The sequence below is a fragment of the Anticarsia gemmatalis genome, chromosome 2, assembly GCF_050436995.1.
Source record: "Anticarsia gemmatalis isolate Benzon Research Colony breed Stoneville strain chromosome 2, ilAntGemm2 primary, whole genome shotgun sequence".
NCBI classification, from domain to species: Eukaryota; Metazoa; Arthropoda; class Insecta; order Lepidoptera; family Erebidae; genus Anticarsia; species Anticarsia gemmatalis.
In genome coordinates, this window is record NC_134746.1 from 5,420,179 (window position 1) to 5,443,151 (window position 22,973).

The 22,973-nt window shown below is 35.0% G+C and overlaps 1 protein-coding gene and 1 non-coding gene across 3 annotated transcripts; one reads left to right on the plus strand and one right to left on the minus strand.

The window, feature by feature from the left end:
- Window positions 1-4,650: 4,650 nt before the first annotated feature.
- Window positions 4,651-4,732, minus strand: TRNAS-GCU (transfer RNA serine (anticodon GCU)). The gene has a single exon. It is a non-coding gene; the product is annotated as a tRNA-Ser (tRNA).
- Window positions 4,733-19,495: 14,763 nt separating this feature from the next.
- LOC142980694 (uncharacterized) lies at window positions 19,496-21,763 on the plus strand. 2 transcript variants are annotated; one of them, XM_076126227.1, is made up of 2 exons: window positions 19,496-19,582; window positions 20,119-21,763. In XM_076126227.1, the coding sequence occupies exons 1-2, from the start codon at window positions 19,531-19,533 to the stop codon at window positions 21,252-21,254; spliced, it is 1,188 nt and encodes a 395-aa protein (XP_075982342.1). In that variant the 5' UTR covers window positions 19,496-19,530; the 3' UTR covers window positions 21,255-21,763. The 2 variants fall into 2 exon arrangements, with proteins under 2 accessions (XP_075982342.1, XP_075982350.1); XM_076126235.1 differs by lacking the exon at window positions 19,496-19,582 and adding an exon at window positions 19,768-19,945.
- Window positions 21,764-22,973: the final 1,210 nt, after the last annotated feature.

Consider the following 22,973-nt stretch of genomic DNA (forward strand, 5'->3'; position numbering starts at 1 on the left):
CAAGATAAGATCTGCAGGCTGCGAGTGCTGCGACTGACACCTGGCCACGCCCCCCGGTACACTGCACGGATAGCCCCTTTTTTGTTTACGGAGGGAGAGCCATGTATGACATAACTAAATGTAGATAATTATCGATCCTGGTCAAACGGTGAGACACATTCTATTTGATTTTTTCGCTGTTTTTGTGCTGTACGCTCGATTCAGTACCGGTGGTTTGCATCTGGTTACTCGCTACCATACTATTATTTGTACTGTAGTATACACTTTAAAATGATAGTGACGTCTCTAAATATCTAGTATCTTTAACTTAACGGTTGATATTAAAAATGTATGTTAGTACATAAAAGTTTCGCTAAAAGATGGCTTGACTGGTTTACGGAGCCGCAATATATGCAGTCTACCAGTGAAGAAAACCTAAATGTCAAGTTAGAGTCGGATTCATCGTAATAAGTAGGCACAAATAACTAGACAAGTTGACATCACATAGAACACACATCATAGAAGAGACAATCAAGGCAACACAAAAACTATTCAGATAATATAATCGGAATGAAATCGCAAATGTATTCGGTCGAGGTGCAAAAAAGAATGTATGGTAAAATACAATAGAGTTGGGAATTCTAATACATGCAACCCGGGCGGTCGTTTTTCGTGTGGCCTGCTTCTGTAAGGACTGAAATCTTTATTTATTAGAATCGGTAAATTATAAATGTCCTGTGTTTTATGTCGATCGCATTGTTATTGACGCATCGCAAAAACTGACCACCGTCTCCATAGATTATAATTGGTCACGAAATTAAGCTATGATTCGTATTCTTTGGTTTCGGAGTAAGATTTAACCAACATCTTAAAAAGACTTTCTCTTAACATATTATGCATAATAAATTAGATTACTCTTTTAATCAAAAAGTCCGGTATAAAAAATATATAAAAATATCAAAGATTTTCCAATCGTAATCCACTATACTAATGTAAATACTTGATCATTTTCTCATGTTATTAATGTTGTAGTTACCTACGTGATTTAAAACCTAGTCAAGACGGTATTCTTAGAACTTAAACGTTACTTAATTTTCGCTCCTTAAAAGTCGTCAGGAGTTATGGCATTTAGGTATGGCAACATTCGACGGAGCTTTTAGACACAGTATAACGGTCTTTGCGCTGACTGTGAATGCATTTGTAAACATATAATAAACTATATTTAAAGGACGGTTTCTTTGTTAGTATGAAGGTAACAGTCATTGTGAAGAATTTTTATTTTTAATATTTAAAACTTACATTCGCTGAACACCGTAGTTTCATTTATTAAAAACAGAAAACAGAATTTATAAAAACAATGAAGTCGGTTTTAAATATAAAAAATAAAAGTATTATCTATGCTAACTTCACAAGTTACGACCATTGCCCTTTCGTACAATTTGTTTAAAAGTAAAACATCTCAATCGTGTTCCGAATTTAAATGCGAAGGTGCGGAAGCATGGTGGGAACCGGCGCATTGTTCCACTATCTGTACAAGCACGGGCACTAACTCATACAACCAACAAAATGAATTACAACTAAAATACATTTAGCAAGCAATTACATTTACATACGAGTACTTATGTCGATGTTGTGTTGATAGGTGTGTAAATACAGGTAGAACTAGTGACGACGGTCCTAGTAATTTGAGATAAGTTCTAAGTTTGCGACCGAGTTTATGTTCTATGTAAATACGAGAAGTCGGAGCGCTTATTTATTTTATGACAGATAAATTTTATGGTCCGCTACCTAGTAAATAGTCAGCACGGATTATAATATGGTAGAGTTCCCTTTTTCATTATAATCAGCAGTATGTTTAGAATCTGTGTAAAATCTTCGCCACAATCAAATAAATCAATCAATCAAAAATAAGAAATAAAAAAATACTAAAATCTGGCATGTATTAAACCAATGAGATCAAAATAATGTCCGTATCTATTAATATGCTCGACAAACAAAACCCTACTTTACACATTTAAAAATTCTGCACCGAAGCGGAGTAACATTTTTTATGCGTTTCCCCTTTTACTCGCGGAGGGTATAATTCACCGAAATCTTTATATTTCTTTGTGTGAGGGAGAGCGGGGGCTCCCTGTGGCGTGCTGATGATGAGTTACTGGCAGTAGCGGCAGTACCGGCAGTGCTGGCACGACGAGCTCCGGAACACGGAAGTCACCCCTCGCCGCCGCCCTGCGTCATCCCGCCCTCACTTCCGATACCAATCGGCGGGCCAGCTTTAGCTAACGCCGTACCGTATTTCATAATTTATTGACAATTTCGCCAAGTTTGCGTTGTCAGTGATACGTAGGACGGTAGGATCAAGAATCGCTTGTTTATGACAATAAGAAAAATAATAGGAATTGAAAATTACAACTGAAAGTTAATTGTCCCAAAGGTAGAGTCGTGAATATTTAATATTTTTTATGCTTATAATTATAGATAATTATATTTAATTAAAAAAATAACTATTATTCGGTACCGGAGTTCCCCAGTCCTATAGGATAAACTTACTTGCCTAGATGCCTGCCAGAAAACTACGGACTGGTGCCCATACATTTAAACTAATTACATAAGTAAAAAAGTTTTGTTTTTAAATGATAAGACCTAAGTTATTATAGTTAAAAGCTTACCTAAAGTTCTTACTGGTTCTTTGGTTTCATAAATCCAATCAAGTGTAACCCCACCAACGCTGACCTGTCCCAAAGCTTGAACAGTTCAATACCAGGCTTACACCTCATCACTGACATCTAAGCCAAGATTACCAGCCGTTCATAATCATAACTGTTGTAAACATCAATCATTTGACACGCGCCACGTGTCGCCGATCCTCTCCGCCAGAAGACAATATTCATAAATAACGGTAACAATATGGCCGCGAGTGGGCACGTGGCGACGCGTGCGCGGCTCACGGCCACGCCACATCTAATTATTTGCGCATACCCACATAAATGTGAGTTCAAGTAGGAGTTTTAATAACTGCTGTTTATTGAGATGAAACAGTAAATCATAAAAGCAAAGAACTGTGGAAGATGCATTATAATGAAAAACACCATAGCTTCACATTCGCAGCAAAAAATAGAGTAAGTAAGTAAGTACTTAATTAAATTCAATTAAATAATAGTACTTACTGTAATTATTAGGTCAACTGTTGTTTTTTTAATATTTTTTAGATTCCTGGGTGAGGACAGATTGACTGCAGCAGACAATGTTGCATAGGGTATCTCTCAAATAATATGAAATTCGTTTCACAGAAATATAGAGTAGAAAGTTTGTATTTGTTACTACAATCAAACTATAACGCGAATAATTTTAGCTACTGATAATCCAATAGATTTTGGACCTAACCTTTTTATTTTACCTTTAAATAATTAGCCAATTTTATAATATCATTTGAGGATCTACATAGGTACGTTGCAATTATAGAATTACGTTCTATTCCTTAAACAAAAGTGCAGTTAGTAACAAGTAAATAATAATCTGCATTTTCAAACTAGGTCATAAAATATACATTCTTATCGAAGAAATATTGTTGTATGTGTATATTAATTTATAGACCAGAGACACATTTTTGGTTAACAAACTTTCTTACCCAGTATTGTAAAAAGTACTGCAAATGAACTCTACACATGGTGCAACAAACAAAATAATACCTACTAAGGTCCGGACTCCGGGATAATTACAAAAAAGTAAAATCTAGAACCTAAATTAAAATATAATTGAAACTACTTTTATCATCCCAAACAACATCTCTTCTTTATCAAATCGTAATATCACAGTCTAACCTATTAATGCATAAACAATATCAATAGCGGGTCCCCTCTGGCCCTCTTATTGCAAGTGAGGCATAACCCATAGCCGCCGGCACAGAGCCATACGCAAACATCAGTTAACTCGAGTGTAAATGAAAACTTATTTGATGGAAAATGATTTAATGGTCATAGCGCGATGTCGGGATGGCTTGGTTTTTAATGCATGATAAAGTCGTAATTAAGTAAATATTTATTTTATAAAAATGTTTTCTTTTGTTGAAATAAAAAATATTTTTTGTTCTTTTATTATATTTTTTTATTCTGCTCGCCTAAGTAACATATAGAAAGACAAATATTGACAACCTAATTATATTTTAAGTTGTTTTAAAATACCGTGCCATAATATTCTAGTAATATTATAATACGGATGGTCAACTTAGTTAAAGTTGTTCATATAAATAAATATAATAAAGGTGTTCAAACTAAGTTAATTTAATATTCTATGTAGCGCCATATGGTATTTGATTTAATGAATGTTATCTTAAATGACACTAAAAACCGACTTTCTACATGCTCTCCACAGCACGGAGACGCTCAAATAGCACTATACGGCCACTCATCTATAAAATGTCCCCGCTAAGGTTGCTTAACTCAGTAATCGTTGAGCGCGACTGTAAGTGCTTCATGATAATTATTATCACACTATAATGGAACACAAGTATACAATAGCATAAAATTGACTAACACAAAAAACTTCGCAAAAAAACCGAACTTAACAAAACATTCGAAAACGAAAATAACAAAATGTATCATTTAATATCATTAAAATCATTCTATAATAACATACGGAGTAGTGTTTATCATAATCAATAACAAAAAGATCCGACGAGGATGGGATTCGAACCCACGCGTGCAGAGCACATTGGATTAGCAGTCCAACGCCTTAACCACTCGGCCACCTCGTCATGTCTGGCGGAGTTGAAATTACGTAACACATGCGAAAGAGGTACTAACTAAACGCTATGATAGTAATTTGATGAGTGAAATTCTTGTAGAGTTCGACTATGAGCTGTGACGTCATTCACCTTTATCGAACGTTGACCCCACATGTTTGCTCATTCTTGCGGCGGCCTACTATTCATTACCGCTTCGCGTATTTAAATAGTTACATTACATTATGTAAAGTAAATACCTACCATTATTTATTACCATATAATTGAATAATACTATTTATTATGGTACAACATAGTAATTTAATACAATAACAATTATAACCTAAATTGATTAATCCAGTCTGTATACAAGGATAAATATTCTCAATATTTTGTTCTAAACCGTTACTTAATCAAAATTTTATAAACATAATATCCTTTCTACAAAAAATAATAATACTACATTAATGTTTAAGTTCAATAATCTCTCTATATCATGAACACGTCACGTTTCGTTAAAAATACACATAAAAAAATAATTGGCTATACATCAAGGCTCGCTATCGCCATCTACCGGACTATAACTGTATTATACACACTATACGTAGGTACATATACTGGTATATATCATGTACATACATTTAATAAACTGATTAAAATATTATTTTATTTATAGAACGACATAAATCATGGAAAAACGATTATAAAGGTGCGTATACAATATCATTAAGGTTCATGTGTAATGTGTGTGTTCTTGGTGATAAAGGTGTATACACAAGAGCGTTCATTCAGCAAAAATTTGGTCGTCAGTGTTTTCCTAGACCACACTAATTTCGATGTTTGTTACTTAAGATAGATAATTAAGATTCATCGAAGAAAGTCTTGTTAGTATTTGCTTATAAACGTTTACTTTTTCCCGGAATCCTAACTAGTCTAAGACACCTAAATGTCATACGAAACCCATTAGAGTCGTATGCTTTATACAGACCGACCGACATTCTAAACAGTCTATTATAAAACGTATAAACATTTAATTAACTCCCAACTCTACCAGGTACTATTTTAACTCTATTTCATTCTTTCCAGATTAATTCTAAACAGGAACTGACAAAATTGCTAAAAGAAATATGATAAAACGCTCCCCACAAACACACGTAATGACACACAATCTTTACGACTTTTCATTTCACTAAGCAGTCTAAACACCTAAGAATATAGTGAAATGAAAATCAGCGTTAAGTTTTTACTAAGCCAAACATTTATAATGATTCGTCAATCAGTCATTACCAACTACTAACATTCAATGAAACCAAACAGTTGAACCAAAGAACTGACAAATAGTACTGTATATTACAATATTTGTTTGAAATATTCACAATACGCTGGACATTAGAATAATGTATTAAACGATGTAATGGCTGTAGCGCCGGCCGGTACGATGACTAATGATCAACGATATGTATTATAATGATCTACAAGACTCATTTATTCTCCCCACTTCGAGCTCAACGACAGGTCTGTTTGAAAAACATTAGCCTTTTGAATTTGAATTTTCACGTTTTAATGGATTTTAGGTAGTTTCTATTACTATTTTAAACTTTCGCGTTGCATCTCTTGTTGTTTATTTTCTTAATAAGATACAGGAATAAAAACGAATACTTTATTTTGCAGTGGTCACCATTTTGACAAAATTAGCACGAACAGCTAGAGCCTGATTTGTGCCGAAATCAATCCGAATTTTCGAATCTACTAATAGCAGCTTTCCGTCGCCTGTTAAAATTCTCGAGAAGGATGATTATGAAACAAATGACGGGAAGATCGTAGAGGTCTTCTTACCAGAGTTTGTACTTTATGCACCTCATTAGGCTTAGGCAATATGATTATCCGCCTTATTAAAATATTTTTCCGGTTGCATGAATCTACACATTTTATAAGTGGCCAGTGTGAAATATAAATTCTGTTACGTTCTATCACGTTCTAGTTGGAAACTCTAATTTAAATAAAATTTCCACAAAATCTAACTCTAATTAGTGTCTTATAAGTAAGCTGATCAGTTTTCTAATTAGCTAAGATTGAGAACGTGAGAATTATTTTATTTCGAAACCAGGATGTCATAAAAATCCTTACATATAAATGCTTAGTTTTTCTCTAGTACATTTTTATACATAATACTTATATAATAAAAATCCATAAACAAACATAGAGTCAGTATTATAGAAGGCACGCGCACTCATCCCAGTGATCGAAACCATTCTGTGTATAAATACGACATTCATCCCATAATGTTTTGCTATCGAATGCAGGTAATGTTGGAACAAATTGTCCTGCGTCAGTCTGTCTCATTGACAATATTTTACCAACAAATGGTGTTTCGAGGCGCCATCGCGCAGTCACGAGTTGCGCCGTCCAATGAATATGACAAATAACATTAAAAATGAAACTACACGAATACCAACATAAAATAAAAATGTCAAAAATTTAAATTAAGGATTAAAATATTTAAATTTAGTGCGGGCGCATCCCGGTCCGCGCCGGTCGCGCCGGCCCGTCGAGCGCCGGACAACATCCGACCACTACGGATCTCCAAGCACATATTGTGTGGAGCTGGACTCTATCTACTCACTTTTCATGAGCTCAAGAATTGCGCGGCTTAAGAGTATTTATATTTTTGAGTTCAAACGGCTCTAATGGATGCGATTTATATAAATCGAACTTCAATTACAAGTTTTAGAAAATTTATTAACTATTCCCCACTTTGTAATATGTTGTTGTACGTGAGCGCGTTAATATATCACCTCAACTTTTTATCACAGGGACATTTCATTCTTACATTTTAACTATCTGTCAAAATGAAAATAAATATAAACCCTTCCAGTGTAATATCCAATATAATTAAAAACGTAACTGACACAATATCGCTATAAAAGTCGAGGCAACAATAAAAGTCTCCTCCATGTTAATCCACACGGCCGAATACTATAAATTAATGGAGTGTACTGTGCCAGAGAATTTTAAATATTTGAAAGCACAGTTTAGAAAAAAATCAAAATCTCCACCAGAGCATAATATATTACGTAAAATAAATAATACAATCATGAAGTAGTTATAAATGTAGTGTTTATAAAACGTAATCGTAGTTTTATGGACCATATATTTGAGAAGGACGGTCGTCAGGACGCGCCTCGTGGAGCGAGAGCCTCGATTTGTATTAATTAGTCGTCGCGACACCGCGACACCGACACTCCGGGAGTACCGTTTGTTTATATAACCTTCAACATAAACGCACAAAACTCTCGTTTACACGATATTCAGATATTAAAGTTGTAAAATTATACAACCCCTTCAAACGTAAAAGGTATTTGAACGTCGTCTTCACATTTTAATTTATCTCAAAACTGTAGAATCGAATTAAATGAACAAAATTAAACGGCTTTCAGTTGAATGAGGACCTTTGATCAAAGCTTTACATATTCTTGGAATGATATAATCGGCAAAAGGGATCGTTAACGTGCAAAACGCCGCGTTGTTGGATATTAGTATATTAAAGTTAATTATATCAATATTATGTCAATTCGGCACACAATTAAAACCTAAATGTTTCGCATAAGAAGCATATCACCAATATTTTATACTCTCCGACTATCTACATGAGATCAAACGATTTAGAATAAATGTAAACCCGTGACATAATTATGACTTTGCTAGTTCTGAGTAATGAAAACGTTTAGCAAATAATAACTTCAGTACCATGACAACACAATGTAACATGTTATCATTAAAACTGGTTACAATCAAAGGAAATATGTAAACATTCAAATTAGCGTCAGGTATAGTCATACGGGGACACGAGATGTGTTTTTGACAGGTCATAATTCGCACCCCTCGGGGCCCGGGCCACCTCGGATGTGCCCGACAGCCGACCTTTGTGCACTAATAGTAGGACTGTGTCGAAGCAACCTGTCTTCAACACACCCCCACATCACTAGAAGGGAAACTCAATTTCTTTTTGACAGCAACATTAAAAGACTTGATGAATTTGAAAAACATGGACTCTTATTACGCGACTTTTTGACGATTTTTAATCAGTTTTCTGAGGACCGTACAATTTGCTCTTTGATTACCATTCAAAATTCTTAGTTGTGAGATTTCATACTTGATGTCTTTCGGTATGGAAACATTCATGAAATACTCTGTGACACGTATTCAAGACTAAAGAAAACCTACTAGCTATCTGTTTAGTGTTTACACATTATTACTCCACGATGTAGAGTCGCATTGAAGCAACTTATTACCAGATATTTTAATACAGTCGATTAGTTATAAATTTATGTGCTCTAGGTTTACATTTGGTTTATAAAAGAATAATATCAGCAATCTTTCCGACGTTAATAGCCACAGTCACTAAATAATACAGCCGTAGAAAACTTTTAGTGTTCATCGCTGATTCCCTTGAACATTTAATAAAAACGTATCTACCGGTATAATTTGCTTTAAGCGCAAAATTCCTCCTAACTGACACCTGAAATCATGCATACCAAAGCCATTTGCCATTGCCACGAAGATATTATCAAACGCTGAATAAATCTCTTCTTTAAAAAAATTGTTTGCCAACTAAAGTAGCAATGTTGCGTTTAAGGCCCAAATTTTCAATAGCCACAAAACATTATAAAGAAATACTAATAACGTAAAATAGAACTAAAATCAGAGATGCTAATAACGCGATAAAATTAAAAAAAAACAGTGGTTTTGGTCAATTTATCCAAAATACTCTCGTACACTTAAGAAATAAAATAATCAATATTTCACCGAGTTTGTTTATAAATAGAAAAACGAGTGTTAAAACTCCTTAAGCTTTCAATCACTAGTCACAGTAGAGTAAAGGATGCTATCTGTAGCTGAAGGTTCGTCTGAAGGCTCTGTCGATGACTGCGTGAAGCTCCGAGACACGAGGTGGTATCGATTGCCACGCCCACGCGCGCGTTGCCTAGCAACGGGACGCCCGCCCTGCGCCGCCCGCCCGCCCGACGGCAAACGTCTTGTAGACATGCAACCTTTTCTGTACCGAGTTCTTTAGAAAGATTTTCAAAAAATCCAAAACTGTGAATTTTTTTCAGCGAGAATTCTTGTTATTGAAGTTGAGATTTTTTGGGTGTAGAGTTTAAATCGTTCATTGGTGTGGTGTCATTTTGTGTTTTAGGTATATTTATAGTTTTTCATTACATTACATTACTTATCAGTGCGTTTTCTTATCTCAAAGTAAGTACCTTATTTCCTCATTATTATATCAAACCATAATGTTTTAGACCCGTCTAAATGTATCAAAAGAATGTGTGGTGTGAATAATATACACAATAATGTTGACTGAACAACACACACTGTTAAATATTCAGGACTGCACGTTGTTTGTAAGCCACGGTAGAGTATGTAAGGAAATGGAATGTTTTACCAAATGTTATTTAGTCACGAACATATGTTTTTCTTCCACTAATACATTTGTTTGATTGTTTAAATTATTACTCCCAAATATTTCATGAAAAAAACGTGCCTCATTATAAATTTCAGTTACAGTAGGCTGCTATTTGCTTTATTAGTTAAATACGAAACAACATTATGTAGTATTAACCTAGTTTACACTCCGGTATGCGGCTGAAAAATGCCTTATACTATGAAGAAAGTTGGAAATACATTTTCATTTTAACACGCGATGTAACTAGAAAAGTAGTTGCAGCTTTTAATCACACACCACATAGGGTACCATAATAAATAACGATTAATCTTATTACGCGTTTAAAATTAAATCAGTGTACAAAAACAACTCATAAAATGTAAAGTGAACGCTTGGGGTGCGAAACTTAATTTAGAAACAGACCTCTAATGAATTCTAAGGAAGATTTAATAAAGTTTCGGGGCTCGCACCCTCATCGTAGGGGCAACTACCGCAATTTCGTTTAACACTTTTTCTACTGGACTGCTGTTTTAACCTTGGGGTTGTAGTGTTAAATTAATATCGTGTAGCGAAAGGATTTTTCTTGTCGCATTAGAGATACCCTAAAATTACCCAACATGGTTATTTTGTTAACATGACCCTTGAATCTAGTAAGGAATAGAAGGTTTGTTATAAAATATCGGATGGTTTACTTTCTTTTTAAAAACCATAGTAGACCAGATATTAGAAAATTAGTCAGCCAATCATGAAAAGTTTAGACGTAACCTTAACTTTGCTATTCATCATTAGATTATAATTTTTTGACTTACTTATACTTATATTTAAATCGCAATTGTATGTTTAGAGCTAAATTTGCTTGTGTCGCAGTTCTTATAAATATTGATAACCTACACCCTTAAACAGGTAAAATCAATACAGCCTCAATTTATCATAACCTTTACTGAAGGAAAGAAAAATAATTATAATACACATATATTGACAAATGACGGCAGCTTATAGGAATCGGCCAGGAACATCCATAAAAACAATATAAAACTATGTGTTATTTATGGTCCCTTTATCTCTAAGGAGGATCTTTGTGACGATCTTCTTTTGTCGCTGCCGCGTTTTTTTCGCTAAAGTGTCATGGCGAGCCAAAAAACACAGTCGTTAAAAATGTATCGGCCAATTGCAATGGTCGTTTAAATCGTAATCTGTGCCGATTTCTTTGTAGATGCCATCTTTATAGCTTGTCTATAACCTGATACTTGCTCCGATAAGCTTTTGTTTAATACCGCTCGGCTAAAAAATAATTAATAGGTAGATCGATTTTTAAGGCAGCATTCGATTTAAATTGAATTGCCATTTGCGAACACTTAGAACAGTTATTCTATGATCTAACTCATACACTAACCTAGTACTAACAGGCTTTTTATAGAGACTATCAAGGAGACCTGTAAAATTTTATTCAGGTATGCTACCTCTATTTAGCAGTGTGTAGCTAGTTAATAGGGTATTTCAAATAGTTTTTCCAACAGTAAAATGCAGGTCATAAACATGCATCGCATTCCTACAATACGAAAGGTGTGAGTTAAGATAAATTTTGTTTATTAAGTATCTGTCTAAGTTTTAAGTAATCCGGAGAATGGTTAGAAATATTCTTGCAAAAGATTTATTTACGTAATAAATATTTATAAGAACATTTGTTTTACAAACCTTTCAAACATCTTTTACTGGTAGGTGCGTCGTAAAAACCATATGTTTTATAAAAGCCCGAATATCTTACTCATTAACTGCTTAACGTAATTTATACAAATAAAAAAGGGACGATTTAATACAAAACGGCTTAGATTCGAATAAAATAAATACTATTATAAGATAAAAATCTCTTCAAAACATTCCTTCAAGAAATATATTACACACCTATCATATTAAAATTATAACCTATAATTTAATTTTCAAAATGGTGTACATAAAAACTAACGTTGGGTGTTGTCAGGTGAAAAAAAACCGGTCGCACATTCGTTTGTTTCTTTTTTATCTGTTAACCCTCCTAACAGTTTGGTACGGAATAGAAAAATGAGGTGTGTTCTAAGAACAAGCATCATAACTCAACGAAGGATGGCTAGCTAAATGTCTCGAACTAATTATGATGAATATGTTTATTCGTAAGCTGGATATCGAAAGAAAAGCAAATAAGCTGCTTTAGTATTGGTTCGATTTTTTCATAATACTCAGTATTCATAGGCACATGCCTGATACATTATTTGGCTTTTTTTTCCAAGTTGACCTGAATGTTTTTCCATTTTCATCTGAAAACATACTTACATTAAGCGACTAATCACTTTTTCTTGCAGATTACGTACAAAGTAAAGACTCTATATTACTGTCTACATTAGCTTAAAAAGTTTGTAAGAATAACTGAGATATTAGTGGTGTATCAATTTAAAGAAAACTTTAAGAAACTGCTTTATTTACCCGCTCCTGCCTCGCTTACAAGTACAAATTACCAACTGACTCTACCTACAAAAGCTCAATAGTAGGGGAAAAACAATACTAATTAAACATATTTTTAGAGAAACCTTCGTAATTTCTAATATTATTGTACAATGTACAATTAACTTCACAGGCAAATAGTCGTGTAGGTATAACGTTCCCGTTGGCTACAGTTTTCCCACGTCGCACAAAAGCTCGGCGCCCTGCGCCCGCGCCGCCTGCGCCCGCGCTCGACCGTGACGGATGGCTCCACGACAGAACACGTTATCCGTCATAATCGTCTGCCGCGATTGATTGTGTTTGCAGGTAACCACTCACACTATATTATACTATACTACTACATATTTATAACATGGGCAAAAGCCAAACAACCGTTTAGTGAAGATCGTTCCATGCAAATGCACTTTACTCCCCGATAATTTGCCGATTTCTCATGATGAAAATTTGATTTAAATACCCTTATTGACCTGTATAATAACTCAATTTAGAATGACTACAGGCAAGTCTGTAAAAGTACATTTCCACAATATATATACCTACAAGTTATGTGTATATCTAAATGCGTGGGGGAAATATAAATCGATATCAGCCCACACGGCCTCACATTAGGGACTAATGCGATCACCCGCGGTATATGCTTGCGTTATGATACTGTAGGTCAAGTACAACTAAGTATAAACATAAAATAGAACTGATATTTACTTAAAGATGGAAAACTGATATTACATTTACTTAGATCGGATAGATTGAAGTGTATTAGGCCAAGTCTCCATACTGAAATTACTTTTATTTCGTTTATTTTTCACGCCTTATCACAATTGGCTCTTTTTCCACAGTTGGAAAACTTTCTCTAAGAAGTAATTATGGTGATTTTGATTGTGAATTTGTAAAATTAATACGGCAAGCTTATAAGTCAGTCAATGCAAATATCATAGATAAATGTCAGTCTGTTTTGTTTGTTTTGTTTTGACTGCCTCCGTGGCGCAGTGGTTTAGGTCGCCACGCCGATACCACTGCAACGGGAGGTCGTGGGTTCGATTCCCACACGGAGCAATTATTTGTGCGATCCACAAATAATTGTTTCGGGTCTGGTTGTGCTTTGTGTCCGTTGTTTGTATGTTTGTAAAAGTCCCCGCGACACAAGAGCAATTCTTAGTGCGGGAGTTGTCTTTTTAAAGAATAAAAAAAAAAAAAAGAATAAAGAATAAAAAAAAAAGTCTATTTTTTATGTAGTTCGTAATCTATCTGAAATTAAAAAGTGTATTAGTGGAAAAGTGATTCTAAAGCTAACTAACTGAGAAGCGAGGTAACTCCAGACTTTTAGTTTGAGTACAGGGTTAGGAAAATGGGTCTATCAGATGAGAAAAAATTGTATACTTGGACCTGGGTGGCTTTTTACTGTCTTCCACTAAGTAATAGACTGCTAGACAAAATTATTATAGTAAGGTTAGATGTGAAGTACGGCAATACAATTTTGTTGCCCTGTGGGAAGGTATCCAATACGACACGTACAAGATATCTAATACGTCACGAACATATTCCCTGTAATTAATGAACGGACTATCTCATACATGTCACGCCGATGACATAGTGAATATTAATAACATCACTATAATATTAATTACTGTTATGGCCCGTAGCATTGATGACAACACTCACAATACTAGTGCCCTAAACTTATCAACTTTTGAATAACATAATCTATTTTAAATTTAGTTCGATTCAAAAGAACCAAACCGTTAGTTGGGCACAGGTGGCGCAATAGATGTTTTTTGGAATTATGAAAACGCACAAAGGTCCATCTCCAACAATGGCCGCACTCGAGTTGTACAAGCCGACACGACAGATGCAACAATACCACATCCAATGATTAATCGTGCACATCTTCTAACGTTTTATATGCACAAATAAAAAATATATTGTGAAAAAATGAAACAAAACTTTTTGCCTTTTGTTTATTGCGACGACGCCAACATGTCTGCACCAGACCGATTCGAATTTAGAAGGACGATCATTAATTATATTTTGTCTTACTCACGCATTCCATTTTCGAAGTCGATATGATCTATAGATCCGATCTAAGAGTCTATCGATCACGCGCATTGGAATCTAAATTTATTCATTTAGTGGCATCTTTTTGCAGATGATGTTTGACGTATGGTGTTTGTGATAAATCGTTTGTGTTTAAGCTTAAATTATAGTTTCAATCACCGTGTCGAATTTTAATTATTTGAACGTTAGGTGATTGTTTACCTGCGCATGCGCATGATCTCATTTCGGGACTTGCCATATAAGTATAAAACTTATTAATTTATTACAATGTACAAAAAATGGATCTTAGTTGTATCATCATCGAACCTACTTCAAACACATTCATGAATATAGGTAGTTATTGTCTCTTGAACTGATATAAACAGTCCCACGAAACTGTTTAGATTCGACACTAAATGATTTTGTAAAACGAATGATTATCATGCTCACAAAACGACATAAACCCACAGAAGACACCCACACTGAATCGGTCAGTTCCATAGAAAAAGACTTTATCAGTGGATAACTAATTAACTCTAAACAATATTTCATCCGCCGAGATTGCATGATGCGAGACAAAAAACGAAAGGTCGGAATGACCGCGCCAAAACCAAAACGCTCTGTCCAATACAAAACAAATAAAAGTTAAACAAAAAACGAAGCCGGTTAATAAGCTGGATGACATTTGGGAATTCGAAAAATTCATTCAAAACATTATTAATAGCGCTCTTGAAGTGGGTCCCTCCATATGATTATTAAAATGAGAAGACAGCAATTACTTATCCTTAGACAAAATCCACTGGCTCCATTAATCCGGCCGATGTTTCGGTTAGACGTGATTGTTTTATTGCCGAGCCGAGTGGCGTGCCCTCTCGTAAATGTTCCTGCACTCCTCCGCTCGTACTCTTGTTTCATTTTAAACATTGCTTCTTCGTAACAAGTCTCGGATGGCGTGATAGCAAATAATTTTATAAGAACCCTTAACAATATGTCAAGCGATTTCACTTTTTCTTATTTTCAATAAATAATACGTTCACTCATAAGTTTACATTGTTCGGTCTCGTCGGCGGCGGGGCTGCCTTGCGTCGATATTTCTCAAAATATATCTTGTAAAAACTTTCAAAGCGGGTTCTTTATGCATTTCGGGCCTGCATTTGTTATTATGGGAGAATGATAATGTGATTATTGTTTTGCGAGCTTTTGGATGATTGATAGCCGATTGTCACGGTTAATGAAGTGCTTTGGAAATATTCAATTTTGTGCCTTATTTATCAACCACGCCGTGCAGGTCTTTGTGTGGTATTTGAATTGTTCAAATAGTTTTACTTTCCGCGTGTCCGCTGATTAGTTGACAGGTTGCTGAATCAATATGAAAAGAGAGAGCAAGAAACCTAACAATAATACTAACAATACTTTTGTTAGTCATTCCAAACAATTATATTCAATTACATATAAATTCAAGCATATAAACGAACGGCACAACTCATTAGTTCTACATAGCAAAATATGCTTCGATACAATCGTCCGTATTTACGTTCACAATGCGCGTTGAAGTCGGGACAATGGCTCACAAATTAATAATTCACGCTTATAATACTATTAGATGTAATTTTAATTTGGTTTGTGGTTCGGTGATGTTTTTTTATGTTTATAGGATTTCGTCAATAGCCTTTATTATTGTGGTTCGTGTTGATCGTTGATTGTGGCGGGTCTTCGGACGATTGTCCGATACGTCGATATTGTTCAATCCAATAACAGTTCTGTGGCGCCGAAGTCACTTACACATCTGTCGGGAGTGACGACCGATGTTATCTCTCTCGAGAAATTTAATAAGGCCGTGACCCCCGACACGACTCACTTGATATTTTGCGAAATGTATTGTGATAGAAGTGACGAAACGTTGCGTACTAACACTGAAGCGTATCTGTTAATACGATGTTACTACAAACAATGGTTTAACAAAATTGAATTACAGATTAACTTGCAAAGTCTTACGTAAATATAACAACAGTAAGATTTCTTACAATATGCATATCTTTTTAACGTTATTTACAATGTGGCTATAATGCAAAGAATAAATCATTCTCGGCAGGTCTCGCGCGCCTAGATTCTTTATGCTTCACAATAAAAAGTATGAGTAAATTAACATTTTACCCAGACAATATTTTAGCGAGACGCCTGAGAATACATACAATTATCGTAATATTTGATTTGGAGCGTGTTTTTGTTGGGTCGTTCTAAAATAAAAAGTATTCCATGTCAGGGGGCGGGCCGGCCCCGCCCGGGACCCACAACCCGCTTATTATCCACTTAAACACATCACTTCTGTGCAAAATAACTCATCTTGACTTATGAGGATGGCATTTTTACGAAATTCTTTCTCTATATTTCATTGTTGTTAAACTTTAAAATTAGTTAGACAAATCTTGCTCAAATATCAGGTACTCAGCTACAAAAACAGGAAATGCAGAATCTTTTAATAAGTTGTACAAGTTTATATTATTACTAAAAGTTTGTTAACCGAGTAAAATAATTTTTAGGCATTGTTTTTAACGAAAATTATTTTATTTTCATTTACTTATCTAGTCATCAAAATGAAGAAATTCCTCAAAATAAAGTAAACAATATTATTGGCGTAAAAGGGGTAAGGGAGTAAATTAAATAAACACTAGTGGTACTATTACGACCCTATCAATAGTAATCGCCTCTGGGGAGAGTTCTCCGGGTGACACAGAAGGGCACAAGTATTCCTCTCTTGGGATCTTCTGCGTGGGAATCAAGTACACCATTCATTATTTGGTAAATAAATATAAGTACAAACATTTTTCACTTTGTATGTAATCTTTAAACTGTTTTATTAGAAAGTTTCGAGTTCTTTTGCATACTCATAATGAAGGTTTAATACTTTATTTATTAAAATGAATTCACTAACCCTATAATCCGTGAAAAAACACTAGCTAATAAAAATACGAAACTCTTTTGTTCGCTTCAAATCTTGGTACGTAATATAGTTGACTTACCCACCCTTAGTGTAATCAATGTCTAATAGTGTATTCACTATACACAATAATGATTAACGACAAGGTTTATTAATTCGATCGGCTAGGATTAGAGACTGCATACTGCGGCGGAGGGTACAAGGGAAAAAACAAACGAATTTCGCAAAGGGATACTCCCGAAGATCCCTTTATACGACACTCGGGCAGGGCTGCCAACAAAATGTACGAGCAATATAAAATTATTTGAAGTTACCTATTACTCTTTGACTGACCCATTTACTGTTTAGTTTAACAGTATATTTACATTGTTGTGCAGTTTATATTACAGGTCGTTGAATTTTGAAATGTCAATAATTTAGAAACAGTTGATAAATGATTTTAAAGAAAAAATATTTTAAATAATCCAGTACACACTCTCACTGCGACACCGCTGAAACTATGACTAAAGCGCCTGATAAAAAAATCACACAAATAAGTAGACAGAAACAAACAATTTACTACATCTATTATCTTACACATTTCACACGCGGCTATCACTGAAAGATAATAAATACACCTTTGTACCGGTACACAACAGTCACTAAATGATCATGGTAACATAAGCTACGCCCGTGACCAACAAGTGGCAGGTCGTAGATAAAATTTTAAAATTTGCGTGATCACTCCTTTAAACGAAAGAGTTATCTATATCTTTATAGATGTAAAGCCTGCGACAGATATCTTATCTTGTTCTTGAATAAATATTATATTAGATATACCGTAGATAATAATATATCCATAATATCCCCACATGATATCTATGCTAATATTATAAAGCTGAAGAGTTTGTTTGTTTGTTTGTTTGAACGCGCTAATCTCAGGAACTACTGGTCCGATTTGAAAAATTCTTTCAGTGTTGTATAGTCCATTTATCGAGGAAGGTTATAGGCTATATATCATCACGCTACTACCAATAGGAACAGAGTACCAGTGAAAAATGTTACGGATACGGGGAAAATTTTGACCCATTTTCTCTTATGTGACGCAAGCGAAGTTGCGCGGGTCAGCTAGTGTTAGATAAAATACCATCATACTGTTTAGCTATTTTATGTACCTTTTAGGTATCGTATATCTTTTGGCAGTTCAAAGTTCATTTTGTAATTTATCAAACTGTTTCTATTTGAAATTAACATAATAATTTTGCACTAAATGGTAAAACTTTTTGCCCATTACTATCCCACTGCAGGACAAGAATCTCCTCCCAAATTAGGTAGTGGTAAGGCCTTGAGTTCACCACGCTGGTAAACCTAAAACCTTTATTTTATTTAATAAAAAATACGTCAAGACGTAATTTTTTTTTCGGTGTGATGTTGGCAAAAGTACCAACCCTATGAGTAAAATCTCAGTGTCAACACGCGGAGCTGGTGCGCCCCCGAGGGATGCGTTTGTTTTTATTAAAAGTTTTTATTTTGCAATAATAGGAACAACGATATCCTTCTACAAACAAACACTAAGCAATCTTCTTTACTTTTGTATAATCGCTGTACTTATGCTTAAGAAGCGTTAATAAATTTATGTATAGGAAATGTATGTAGACTTAAACAAACTGTTAGCTGTCATCCTGCAATTCTTTTAGTTATACTTTAAATTTATCTAAAAGTTATAAACCTACATATTTGAAGAAACATTGTCTTAGGTTTAAACAAATAAAGTAGCTCTCTACCTACGTAAGTATACCACTACAACCTTCGTCATAAGTACTCCTAATAATATCCTTCTTTCTATTTCAATTTAAAAAATGGCAACAAAATCTTAAAATATCTAGGTAGCTTATCAGACAGGTAGTAGACATTGACATTGTAAACAATACAAACACAGAGTGCTATAAATTACACAAAATAATGTTGATGTTTAATTACTTTAGGTTGTCGACACTCAGTATATTTACAGTCGGTAAACAACACATAATTATAATTAAAACTCTAGACTATTTTGTAGCGTCGCGTCACTAAAATCAGTATTCTTGCAAACTTCATATCTTTAACAGTACTCTATAAAGTTCGTACATATTTAGAACTAATCTTCTACGGGACTTCACAGCTTTGTGATTATCACCACACCTCTTCGGCCCCTCCTTTCATCGACAGGTTTCTATAGTCACATCCAGCTTATGAATAAAATATAAAAGTTAAGTCTTATCATTCACTATCTTAGAGTATTAATTTCTCGCTGTAATCACAAGGTGGAACAGTACTTTATTAGTGTTGTTATTAGTTTGTCACCGTAAACAGTCGTTCACTAGAACACTACTTATTCGTGAGTACATATTATCTTATTGCTTTTCTTTCCGTCTTGTTATATACTTCTCAACTAGAATTGTGGACTGATAACATTCATAGGCATCTGTTCCAAACAATGGCCCGTCATTTTCTCAATTTAGCGTCTAAATAAAAACAGTAGTAAATTTTATAAATATTATTTCTTTTCAGACCAAGCCACAATGAACGGCCGAATAGGTATAGGAATATTGATCGGATTGATCGCTGTGGGAGGACTCAGTGCTGTTATTGCGCTAGTCCTCGTCAACAACAAAAGTGACCCGATTGACTACGACAGAGACTTCTGCCAGCCTTTGATAATAGCGCACCGTGGAGCTAGTGGTTATGTACCGGAACATACACTCGGCGCTTACGCTCTTGCTGCTACAATGGGCTCGGACTACTTAGAACCTGACGTCGTTATGACTAAAGATGGTCACATCATCGCCAGACATGACAACGAACTAGGTCTCACAACAGACGTAGCCCAACATCCAGAATTCGCCTCACGATACCGCACGCAATCCGTCGATGGAAGAGAAATATCTGGATGGTTCACTGAAGACTTCACTCTCGCTGAGATTAAGACGCTACGTGCTATTGAACGGATTCCACTTATAAGACCAGGTAATACTAGAATGGACACGTCTCTTGAAGTGCCGACTATGCAAGAAATAATTGACCTAGCCAAGGGACTAGAGGTCAGTTTACATCGACCCATCGGCATCTATCCTGAGATCAAACACGGCACTCATTTCCAGCGCTTAGGTCTGGCGATGGAGAAGCCTCTAGTGGATTTGTTACATAACAATGGATACCGTGGACCTGAAGCCCCTATTTACATTCAGTCTTTTGAAGTGAGCAACTTGAAAGAATTAAAAACATTGACCGGTATTCGACTGATCCAATTACTTGGAGCTAACCAGCCGTTTGACCAGAACCAACTTGGTACAGGCCTCACTTACGCTCAAATGGCCTCTGCGGAAGGATTACGGGAAATAGCAACTTATGCATATGCTGTTGGACCTGAGAAGACGTATATAATTCCTCGTAACGCTGACAACACACTAGGCGAGCCGACTGAGTTTGTGCGTAATGCCCACGCGGCTGGTTTGAAAGTACACCCATATACGTTCCGATCAGAAAATGTATTCTTACCAGCTGAGTATCAGAGCAACGACACGTCTATGGCTGGTATTGGTGATGGTGAAGGTGAAATAAGGACTTTCCTCGCTACCGGAATAGATGGCCTCTTCGCCGATCAACCGGACGATATGGCACGAGTGAGGAGCAACTGTAATTATTAATAAGTTAGGTTTTATTCTACTGCTGTACATAAATATTTTATTAGATCATTAAGTGTTGAATAGTTAGTAAAATAGTATTTTATGTAAAAACCGAGAGATATTATTACAGTTACATAATATAAAACGTAATTCTAGTATATTGTGTACTTGAAAATACTTCTTGGCCTTAATTATTTTGCTGTATAGTTCTTGAATGACTGATTTGAAACGAGTACACATAATTTGTTCAAGTATGTTCTCTGCTGTATTTTATATAATATACGATTTTTCAAGTCACTTGAGCTTGATACAGAAATCGTATGCATAACTACAAAATATTTTTTTTTACATTCAATACAATGTAAATTAGCAAAATTTTAGCTATCTGTATTTATTCTAATCGATATTTCAAATCATGTATGTCAAATGACCTTGGCAGCAACGTATTCTAGTCCGCATATTTATAATAATATATTACCCAGAATTAACGCTTGTTATAAAGCAATAAATTATATAATGCCCCCTATAAATGATATCTTATTTTAATCTAAGCCACAGTACAACAAACATGCTAAAAATATATTGTATTCACCAATTCTATGCGTTCAAGGATCGGACTAATTGTGTAAAAATAATCGTCCACGCAACGTGATTTCCTAAATTCCAGCGTTTGCACATTGCGCCCTAGGTCCTATTACTGATGCTTATTTTGCTAGTACTATTATATCATCCAAAGACTTATTTGTAACAGCAGATACCAAATGTTTTGTGGTTCTCCCAGTAAAACAATCAAAACATGCCTTGATCGAGAGCATGCCAATATGATATTATTATATACACTTAATGAATTAGTGTAAGTAATTTGCGTTATTTTCAGTCCTCACAGTAGATTCTTCCGCTACAGACAACAGCTCTTTAGGATAAGAATTCTCAGGCTTAGAAAAATAGAACTTGATCTATGAGAAGTAGATCTTTGTTGATAATCTAGTTTGATGATTATTATCTAAAACAACCAAATATTGCAATACAAAATATTGCAGCTTTTTAGCCTCGGCTTTCGCTATGGTAAGACCTTTCTTGGAAGGAAGTAAATTTATTTCAGGCCTGCTAAACACATAAATATAGTACCACAGTTGGAGCGACAGCCGATGATTTTTGGAGCGGCTTGAAAGACTCAGCTTTGAATTTAACTCATTTATAAAAAAATATTGATAACTTTTTTGTGATCGAGAAAGATAAAAGAAATGTATATTGGGGTAAACATCCGAGCGTATTGATAACCTTATAAGCACGTGTTGTTTGGCCTTTACTGATACGTTTCGTCAATATCGCGGCGTTACGTCTCCCGCTTCCCGCTAGTGATTGACAGTTCAGATACTTGTACTACGAACACCAGTTCTCTAGATTTCTTAGGACATGCTTACGAAACGCGTCTGTGCCCAGTCGCTATGGGTTGCAATCATAAGACGCCCCTGGTCGCACCCATACAAAACTTATGAAAGCTACGTGGTGTAGGTACAGTATAGATGGCAACATCCGAAGCCTTTGATAAATCACTTATAAGTAGGTAGCTATCCTACTACGCATTACACTAACTTTCCTTTGAGCCTAGTTAGAGTGGTTAACAGGTCTCATAGCAGTAATGAATATATTGAGAATTAAGAAATAAGCAGTATACATTAGAGCAAGTATGCGAGTTTAAATAAATGATGACTTATATCTGTAGTCGCGAATAGCATT

Excerpts from the sequence above, each read along its gene's own strand:
- LOC142980694 (XM_076126227.1), top strand. The coding sequence starts at position 19,531 with ATGTTGATGTTTAATTACTTTAGGTTGTCGACACTCAGTATATTTACA. Across the intron at positions 19,583-20,118 it reads ACTCAGTATATTTACAGTCG|ACCAAGCCACAATGAACGGC; the intron begins GTAAACAACACA and ends ATTTCTTTTCAG.